Source organism: Muntiacus reevesi, chromosome 4 (genome assembly GCF_963930625.1).
Source record: "Muntiacus reevesi chromosome 4, mMunRee1.1, whole genome shotgun sequence".
Classification (NCBI taxonomy): Eukaryota; Metazoa; Chordata; class Mammalia; order Artiodactyla; family Cervidae; genus Muntiacus; species Muntiacus reevesi.
Genome location: NC_089252.1, coordinates 145,778,458 through 145,789,285, shown reverse-complemented (window position 1 = coordinate 145,789,285; position 10,828 = coordinate 145,778,458). Strand labels below are relative to the sequence as shown.

Here is a 10,828-nt window from a genome sequence, read left to right as displayed (position 1 = left end):
GATGTTAAGGAAGGAGAATTGGACAGAAGGAGGAACTGAGCTGTAATTAGTGGTATGCTGATGAATGTTTAACAACCAGTTCTCTGGAGCAGGGGGAGCCCTGATCTGTTGCATTTTCCAGCATGTGTGTGCGTGTGTACTAAATTACTTCAGTCGTGTCCAACTCTTCGACTTCATGGACGGTAGGGCACCAGGCTCCTCTGTCCATGGGATTTTCCAGGCAAAAAGACTGGAGTGGGTTGCCATACCTTCCTCCAGGGGATCTTCCCAACCCAGGGATCAAACTCACATCTCCTGCAGCTCCTGCATTGTAGGCCGATTCTCTACTACTTCGATTTTAGCAAATTCTAAGCTACCAAAATGATGTCACTGAGCATAGATCTGCATAGTAATACCCATACAGATGCAATAGATATACCTTAAGAGCATAGATGTAATAAAATGTTTAGGAAGTAATGAATACTGGGTATTTATTACCTTGGTTTTGAATATAATTTATTTAATTTTAACTTTTATATAATTTAAATTTTAGTAATGGGTTATGGTTAACAACTTGCTTGTAAAATTCCTAAAAATGTTAATTGGCTCCAGTGCTTTATTGACCATGACCAGTCACAACAAAGATTTCAGCTCATACCATGAAGAGTTCTGAAGTTAGGATGGCCCTTCAGCATTGCTCCTCCCTGAGGCAAGGGCCTGGTCACTGAATGCAGGCAGACCCGGGGGAGAGGGTTAGACCTTGGATGAGGGAGTTTTCTTTGGCTAAAGGAAATACTCAGAGAAGGACTCATCCTCCAACATTCCAGCAACTTGGAGTATGAGGGTTTCAGTCTCAAAGTGAGTGTCTGGGGAATATATCACAGGATCCACTACAATTAAATATCTTGTAGTTTAGTCTTAATTTCTGCTTTGGGACAGCATTTTTTCCTGGTATCTGGTTCTGCAACTGCTCCTAAGTCGCTTCAGTCGTGTCTGGCTCTGTGCGACCCCACAGACAGCAGCCCACCAGGCTCTGCTGTCCCTGGGATTCTCCAGGCAAGAACACTGGAGTAGGTTGCCATTTCCTTCTGGTATCTGGTATACTTTAATTTGTCAAAACTTGTGACACTCGTTTCTGTTTTTTTTTTTTTATCCTTATAGTAATTTTGTATAGATACTGATTTTTTTGGTTATTTGCATTCATGTTCAAATATGTTGCATTTTTCTGGGTAACCATTCTGGGTCACTTTTGGAGAGAATGGAGAGGTTTTTGTGGGTCTTTTCTGGTTTTTCAGCTCAACCACTCCCTCTCCTGTTGCTATAGTGAAGAGCAGTTTTCTTAATTGTAATGTGTATGTAGAGTGGTGGTGTTGTTTTGTTTTTTGTAGTCAGACTTCTGATTCTCTTGTTCTTTTTTTCAGTGCTTTACTTATTATAGTAACTATTTTTCTTTCTTCCAATTACTACTGGCTACTGCTCCAAGGAACAATGACTACTTTCCGAAGTGCCTTCTCCAAAGGGAACTTCTCTTCCAAAGGGCACTTTGGAAAAAGGGTACTTCTCTTCCAAAGGGCACTTTCCAAAGTGCCTCTTCCAAGGGTCCTTCTCAAGACTACCATCTTTGTTCCTGTGAATTTTCCGAGCCATATATATTTTAACATTTATTTTTATTTATTTATTTGACTGCTCTGGATCTTAGTTGCCCAATGTCGGATCTTTGATCTTTGCTGTGAAGTAAAGGATCTTTATTTAGTTGTGGCATGTGAATTGATTTCTGTGTTTTGACTTCTCTTGCCATTGCTGATCTGCCATTTTTCAGACCAGATCTCAGCTGTTCCCAATAAAGTTTGGGTTATTTCCTCCTTGGACATGAATCCTTGTTGATGTTACTGGGTTCTACCATCACCAAGACCCTACATATTCCCTTACTCTTTCAAACAGATTCTGTGACCACAGATAAACTTGTAGGGGTTCTAGATGGTCTCTTCTGTATTTTCCTCAACCTGCATATAAAATTGGAGATTGTAGGATTTTTTTTTTTTTTTTCTGTATTTAGTATCCGTTGTAGGAAGTTTTATTTTATTTATTTTTGGCTGTGCTGGGTCTTCATTTCCAGTTGTGGAGAGTGAGGGATAATCTCTAGTTGTGGTGCATGGACTTCTCATTGCAGTGGTTTCTCTTATTGAGGAGCATGGACGCTAGGGCACATGGCTTCAGTAGCTGCAGCACGTGGGCTCAGTAGTGCGGTTCCTGGGCTCTAAGCACAGACTCAATAGTTGTGGCACACAGGCTTAGTAGCTCTGAGGCATGGGGGATCTTCCCAGATCCGGGGTTGAACCTATGTCTCTTGCATTGGCAGGCGGATACTTGACCACTGAGCCACCAGGGAAGCCCCAGTAATAGGAATTTTTATTTGTTTTTCTTTTTGCTCCCTATAGCTTTTTGGAAGAGGTATGAGAAGAGTTGTGGGTTTCCCTGGTAGCTCAGCTGGTAAAGAACCCACCTGCAATGCAAGAGACCACAGATCAATTCCTGGGTCAGGAAGATCCCCCTGGAGAAGGGATAGGCTAACCGCCCCCCACCCACCCCGCCCAGTATTCTTGGGTTTCCCTTGTTACTCAGATGGTAAAGAATCCACCTGCAATGAGGGAGACCTGGGTTCATTCCCTGGGTTAGGAAGATCCCCTGGATGAGGGCATGGCAAGCCACTCCAGTATTCTTGCCTGGAGAATCCCTGTGGACAGAGGAGACTGGCGGGCTACAGTCCATGGGGTCGAAAAGAGTTGGTCAGACATGACTGAGCTGCTCAACACAGCACAGCACATGGAAAGAGTCATAGAATGCCAGAATGTGTATTTGTTTTTATTAATAATATGCATAAATAATATTGTGCTTCAAATATCCTTCCATTTTTTCACTTCTCATGGTTTAATATCTGTCTGTGCACTATATGTACACTAGGTTGTTGCTTTTGTTGATACATTTCTTCTCATCTGCATCCACCCTATTTTGTGTACCTGTTCCCCTGGTTAATATACCTGAGTTGGTTCCACTAACCTGCTACCCTCCTGGAAGAACATCTTGACTGTTGAATTCAGTTATATAATATTTATCTGTATCTATTTTTTTAAATCTATTTTCATTTGTGACATAGATTATGATTCTCTTTTCTTGTACTGTCTGTCTGATTTTGGAATAAATTTTTTCCCTTTTTTCCTATTTTCTGGAGCAATTTAATTGACAAAAGGATTAGTGGTCCCTTGAAGTCTTGGAAACTCACTCTAAAACCATGTAAGCCTAAGGCTCTTTTCTAGGGAGTAAGGTCTTAATTATTTTTCAATTTATTTATGGTATTTTGTTTGTTTATATTTTAATTTCTTTTGCCAATTTGGCATTTTATAATTTTACAAAATCATATACTGCAAGTAAGTTTTTTAGTGTATTAGTCTATAATTAATCATAATACTCTTTTCAATTGCTGCTGTATTTGGAGCTGGTTCCCTTGATTTTATTATGTGATTTGAATATTCATATATTTTTTGCTGATTAACTCATTAGGGAGTTGTCCATCTTACTCATTTTTGTAAATAAAACAGCAAAAATTAGTTCTAATATAACTGAAGTTACAATGAATGTTAACCAGTTAAATAAGACAAAAACTCAGATTGGAGCTTAGACTGGACATAAATTAAGGTCTAGCAATATATTATTTATAAAAGACACTTTAAAAAATATGGAAAAATTGAAAGTGGAGATATAAGTAGATGTTTCAGGCTAATATGAACAGAAACATCAAATAAATAAATGTAGAAACAAAATAGATATATTCAAGGTAGAAATTCAAGGTGAAAAGTATCAGGGACGAAGTCTAAAGAATAGGCAGACTATCAGGAGCTCAACCACGTGAAATTATCAAGTTGATAGTTGGATATACAGGACTAGAATGCAGGGGCAAAGTTCAGAAGCAAAATAAAAGCTGAGATTAAGTTTGGAGTCATCAGAATATACATGGTGTTTAAAGCCATAAGACTGACTGAAACTATCAAGGAAGTGTATGCAGGAAAAGAGGTCCAAAGAGTAAACTCTGAACCATCCCAACATTTTGCCATCAGAGAGATGAAGAGGAGCCAGCAAAATGATGTAGAAGTAGCCAGAAAGATAGGAGGCAAACCAGGAGAGCATGATGTCCTGGAGCCACCTGGAAAAGATGTTTACAAAGAAAAAGAGTGATTGGCACTTTCAAATGTAGCTGACAGGCCAAGTAAGAGTAAGGCCAAGTAAAATGACCTTTGAACTTAACAATCTGGAGGTTGTTGGCGACCTTGCTACGAGTAAGTTGGATGATGGAACTGGGGCAAAGACCTGATTAGATGGGTTCAAGAGAGAAAAGAAATTGAGACAGTGAGTTTACACAGGTTTTGAAAGGAATTTTTCTGTGAAAAGGGTGAGAGAAATGGAGCAATAACTGGCAGAGGAGGTGGATCTAAGAGAGCTGTTTGTTTTTAAGTTAAATGTTAAGAAAATTAACATCATGTTAGAAAGGAAAATGTCAGTGGTACTGAGAGAAATGAGAGAATTATTGAACTGATGTCCTTGAATAGGTCTAGTGTGCAAGTAGAGAAGCTGGCACTAAATAGGCAGCATACAGTTAAGTTCATCCACAGATAGCAAGAGAGAAAGAAGACTATACAAGTACAAATTTAGATAATTAGGGAGATATGGGGGCTAATAATGGGGCTTCCCAGGTGACTCAGTGGTAGAGAATCTGCCTGCTGAGGCAGGAGCTGCAGGAGCTGCTGCTGCTGTTGCTGCTAAGTCACTTCAGTTGTGTCTGACTCTGTGCGACCCCATCCCTGGGATTCTCCAGGCAAGAACACTGGAGTGGGTTGCCATTTCCTTCTCCAATGCAGGAAAGTGAAAAGTGAAAGTGAAGTCGCTCAGTCTTGTCCGACTCTCCGTGACCCCATGGACTGCAGCCTACCAGACTCCTCCATCCATGGGATTTTCCAGGCAAGAGTACTGGAGTGGGTTGCTGTTGCCTTCTCCGGAGATGCAGAAGATGCAGGTTCAATCCCTGGGTCAGGAAGATCCCCTAGAATAGGAAATGGAAACCCATTCCAGGTTTCTTGCCTGAAAAAAATCCCATGGACAGAGGAACCTGGTGTGCTACAGTCCATGGAGTCGCAAGGAGTCAGACAACAACTGAGCAAGTACATACAGGTGGCTAATAATCTGAGTTAATCATGATTGCTTCCATTTTCTCAGTGCAGTAAGGAGCTACATGACTATCCAAAAGAAGGAAGATGGAAGAGAAGGCCTCAGAGATCTGAAGGGACAGGAGAAAATACAGAATTTTTTCCAGGACAGTGAGAGTAATGGATTAGAGAAATAGAGTATATTTGCCAGGCAGTATTATGGGCCACTTGAGGTTAATGATTATTTGAAGTAAGATCAGTCAGCAAGTTTGAACGTTTTCCTGAAGCCACATTCAGCTTCCAGAGTGCAGTTATGAGACAGACAGAAAAAACTGAATTTAAGTTGAGCTGTGATCAGCCAGGGATCTTTCTTTCTTCAGAGTAAGAAAGAAACAAGTGAGTTCAAGTTTAGATCATATATCAGAAACTGAGTATAATTATCAACTGTGGAATTCTAGCTGGGTTCCCAAGGAAGTGAGGATATGAAGGGATGAGAGGCAGTAAGCAGGTAGTTAAATCAATAAAGGAAAGGACCCTGTGGAGTTCAAAAGGATTGTTGGAGTTGGGGTACTAGAAGGAGCAAGCTGGAAAGAGATGATGTTTGGAGAATGAATTACTTGAAACTGAGACTATGGAAAGATTGCAGTTTTCCTCCCCCCACCCCCCACCCTGCTTTTTTTGTGATGATAAAGTCAAGGTTATGATTAATGGATCAAGGGTTATATCTCTGAAGAAGAATAGATCAAAGAATTGTGAGGCCAGGTGTTGGAAAGAACTGTATGAATATTGAAATTGCTGGTGATGACTTCCGGCTCATTTGGTAAAGAGTCTGCCTGCAATGCAGGAGACCCGAGTTCGATCCCTGGGTTGGGAAAATCCCCTGGAGAAGAGAATGGCAACCCACTTCAGTATTCTTACCTGGACATTCCCATGGACAGAGGAACCTGATGGGCTACAGTCCATGGAGTTGCAAAGAGTCGGACATGATTGGGCAACTAACACACACCACGCACACACACACACACACACACACACACACACATGTGACAGAAGTACTGGATTAAGTTACAGTGAGTAAGGAGGAGGTAAAAGATTTCAACAGAGAGAGCAATGGATGGTATTCAGTCTAATGACAGGAGATTTAAAGTTGAATCTTATTAGAAACTAGGAGAGAATGATCTGGAAGTAGCATTGAGGAGCGAGGAAGATCCCCATGTCATTTCTAGGCCAAGTGAATAAGAGGGATGAGAGTTAAAATAGACAACACTTGACGGACTTCCCTGGTGGTCCAATTAAGAATCCACCCGCTGGTACAGGGGACATGGGTTCAACCCATGGTCTGGGAAGATTCCACATGCTGTGGGTCAGCTGAGCTCACGTGCCACAATTACCGAGCCCCCTGGGCCACAGCTACTTAATCCAGAGCACCTAGAGCCTCTGCTCCACAACAAGAAAAGCCACCTCAATGAGAAGCTGGAACACTGCAACTAGAGTAGCCACTGCTCATCGAAACTAAAGAAAGCCTGGGCAACAACGAAGACCAAGTGCAGCCAAAAATATACAATAATTAATTAAGTAAATAAATAAAATAGACATCATTTGAGTGGGTTGCAAGTGAGGAAGTATTATCAGTGTTATCAGGAAAGAGCAAGGGGTCAGTTATTGCTTTGCATATTTTGAGGTTACAGTGTTATAATCATCTTTATTAACAATATAGGTGCATGGTATTATCTCTGTGTTCTTTATCTACTATCTCCCTTTGCCCCAATTATGCTTCTTGCCTTGAATTTATTTTTGCCTGTTATTACATGTCCTCTTTGCCTTGGCGGGTGTTGGGGTGGGGTGTACATATTTGTCCCTTTCTATCTCTTTGTTTTAACTTTGTCCTGTCCTACTTTTTAAAAATTTTAATGGCGTTTAGTTGATCTACAGTGTTGGGCTGTTTTTTGCTCTACAGCAAAGTGAGTCAGTTATACATATATCCGTTCTTTTTTTGATTTCTTTTGTCCTGTCCTTCTTTTAAGTGTGACTCTTATAGACATTATATTGCTAGATCTTATGTTTAAATTAAATCTGAGCATTCTATCTTTTCTTGGTAAATTAATAAATTATCTTTATGTTGAATATTTTCTTTCTTCCTAGTTTAAATTTTCTTTCATTTTTTTTCTTGCTTATTTCCTTATATTAACCAGTTTTTTCTATGGGTTTGAAAAGTACACATTTTATATTTGTTCTTCCATTGGTTATCTTTAACTTGTTAAGACTCTTACTTGTATTTATCTTTTCCAACTTACTAAACTTATCAACACCTATCTGTGCCTTCGCCCTTCGTGGTACAGATACTTTTTAAAAATTATTTATTTAAGTATTTGGCTGTACTAGTTCTTAGTTGTGGCATGCAGGGTCTTTGGTCTTTATTGTGCCATGCATGATTCTTAGTTATGGCATGTGGGATCTAGTTCCCTGACCAGGGATCAAACCCTGGTCCCCTGCATTGGGAGCACAGAATCTTAGCCACTGGATCACCAGGGAAGTTCTAGGACAAATATCTTAATATACACTCTTATCTGTCTCTGGATATTGCACTCTCCCCCTACTTTGTTATATGTGGTATGTGTGTGTGTGTATAATGCTTATGTATATACAGTGTTTTTTAGACACCAACAAGCTTTACACAATTATTTTCTCATTTTTACTATCTTATATTTTATAGCATTTCCTAAAATTTTCATTCAATAGATTACTTCCTTCAAGAATACTTTTAAAAGGGGTCTTAATGACAATCTGATGAGACCTTGAAGGTCTGAGAATATATTTGCTATACCCTCATGTTTAAGCGATAGCTTAGTTGAATATAACTTAGCTTCAAAGTTTCTGTTTTTAATATTTTAAAAATATTTATTGCTTTCCTGTCCTTACTGTTGCTCCTGAGAAGTCTGACATCATTCTGATTCATTTTCTTTGTGGGTGAGCTGCTTTGCTTAGGATTTTCTCTTTGCTTTGGAGTTCTTAAATTTCATTAAAATATCAATAAATATTCAATTTTCCTATATCAGCCTCATTTATCCTCCCTATTTACCCTCCCAATATCAATCTTTTTTTGAAGGTTCTCACTTAAAAAAAAAATAATCTTCCCTACAATAACTTTTTTCTCTCCTGTTAGGACTCCTATTATATAAATGCTGTCTTTTCTATGTCTAAATTCTTTTTTTTTTTTAATTCATTTTTTAAAATTTATTTTCATTTATTTATTTGGCTGCGTAGGATCTTAGTTGCAGCACGCAGGCTTAGCTGCAGCGTCACATGTGGGATCTTAGTTCCCTGACCAGGGATTGAACCCTCATCCCCTCCATTGGAAGGCAGATTCTTAACCACTAGACTACCAGGGAAGTTTCTCTAGCCTCATATTTACTAATTTTTGTATTTTTTCATCTCTTATTTCTTCTCAATGTCTTCTAGAAAAGTTTCTTGACTGATCTTGGTTGATGTCCATTTTGCTGTTTATATCATCTAGTGAGTTTATTTCAATTATGCATTGAATAGTCAGTAATCCTACTTGGTTCTTCACAAATGTTTGTTTCTGCTTCATTATCAATATCCTCTTGGGAACATTTATTTGGCTTATTGTTGTTGTTCAGTTGCTAAGTTGTGTCTGACTCTTTGCAACCCCATACCTGCAGCATGCCAGGCTTCCCTGTCCTTCACTGTCTCCCTGAGTTTGCTCAAACTCATGTCCATTGAGTCAGTGATGGCATCCAACCATCTCAGCCTCTGTTGCCCACCTTTCCTCTTGCTCTCAATCTTTCCCAGCATCAGGGTCTTTTCCAATGAGTCAGCTCTTCACATCAGGTGGCCAAAGTATTGGAGCTTCAGCTTCAGCATCAGAACTTCCAATGAATTTTCAGAGTTAACTTCCTTTAGGGCTAACTGGTTTGATCTCCTTGCTGTCCAAGGGACTCTCAAGAGTCTTCTCCAGCACCACAGTTCGAAAGCATCAATTCTTCAGAACTCAACCTTCTTTACGGTCTTTATTTGGCTTGTATTCTAGTAATTCTTTCATCTCGAGTAGGTTATTTATTTTCTTCCTAAATGTCTACGTACTTTCCCCTGTGAGGTCATTTTCTTTCATGAGTATCCATTATCTCAGGGGGTAATGGAAGGAGAACAAGGTGGGAAGTGTCAAAACCTAGGCTTTAGCTTGTATACCACTCCTGGTGAGTGAGACAGTCCAACTTTGAATATTCTTATGTGTATTGCTCTCATCAGAGGGCTTTGCCCCTTGGTGAACTTCTCTATACCCAAGGCTTTGTTCTTTTCTAAGGATGTATTTGTCTAGCCCTCTGGATAAAGAGAAAGCCTACGAGGAAAGGTAGGAGGAAAACTTTAGATGCTTGTTTCTTGAATCAGAAGTTTACTGTTGTTGTTTTTTTTAATCCAACCTTCCAGTAGTGTTCCCCTGTGAACTTACTTTCTGGTATTATAGAAGAGCTGATGGGAAAGGTAGTGATCTACTCTGGGCGGTGTTGGATAGAAAAGAATCCAACTCAGGATTTCTCCCCAAATCTACTCTCCATGTTGGAAGCCTGGCCCTCCTCTGTCCAGGGCTTCTATTTTCCTTCTTTATCAAATCATAAGTATCTCCTGACCCTCCAGGGATTTCTGCTGGTTTCATTTTCTTTTCTTTTTTTTTTTTTTACCCATTCATTTCTTATTTCTGAGGTATATTTAGGCTTGGGTTGGCATGGGAGGTATAGTGTACCACTTTGTCATTACATCAGGGATCATTTTGTAACAGCCTACCTTAGTGTTTGTTGAAGCTTTGTGTTTCCAGCAATTTAGAGCAGAAGATATTCTTTCTTGAGTGGTAGTAGTCTGGAAATGAAGATGTTTAGCCTGAAGAACTACAGGCAGAAATAAAAGCATAGGATAGGCAAAGCAATGTATATATATGAAAGAGAGCAAAATAGGCATTTTACTGAAATGTTGAAATTTACTTTCAACATACTTGTATTTAATTTTACAGTCACCTGGGAATCTTCTTAAACCTGGAAACAAGACAAGAAAATCTTATTACAAGTTGCTCTTGAACACATTTGTGGGAATATAGATGATTTATAGGGAAATTGAGTGCCTCCAAAACTCACAAAGTTAAACTAGTAAAATTAATATGTAATTCATATATATAAAAGTCACCTTAACAAGGCAAAATGTCTCCCAGGATAAAATAAGGAAGAGCAGGACTTGGCAGTAGTTTATATTTATTAGACAGTATTCTTACACCTAAAGTTAGAACATGGCCTGATTATTGACAATGGTTGTTATTTCTAGGCATGGACTTGTCTGTATTTTCTGGATTTTTTATGATGAACATTCATTACCTTTGTAACTGGAAAAAAATTATTTTATTGAATTTTCATAGGAAAATCATCATATAAATATACAAACCTGTACAAGGATATTTGCTGCAGCATTGTTTGCAATGTTGAAAAAGATCCAAATTTCTATCAGTGGAAGAACCATTCAATAAATTATGATAGATCTATATAATAAATATCATGTAAACAATAAAAATGATGCTGTAAGCCTATATTAATGTAGAAAAATTTCAAAGATTTACTGTTAAGTGAAACACAAAGTAGGTTAAAAGATGTGTC

The 10,828-nt window shown here is 38.9% G+C and overlaps 1 protein-coding gene across 1 annotated transcript in view; it reads right to left on the bottom strand.

Annotated features, from left to right (window-relative positions):
• Positions 1-1,449: 1,449 nt before the first annotated feature.
• The window catches only part of FAM186A (family with sequence similarity 186 member A), a 90,004-nt gene continuing 80,625 nt past the window's right edge, over positions 1,450-10,828 (bottom strand). Inside the window, 1 exon segment of the mRNA XM_065935063.1 lies at positions 1,450-1,606. Coding sequence (XP_065791135.1) covers positions 1,450-1,606 — 157 coding nt within the window.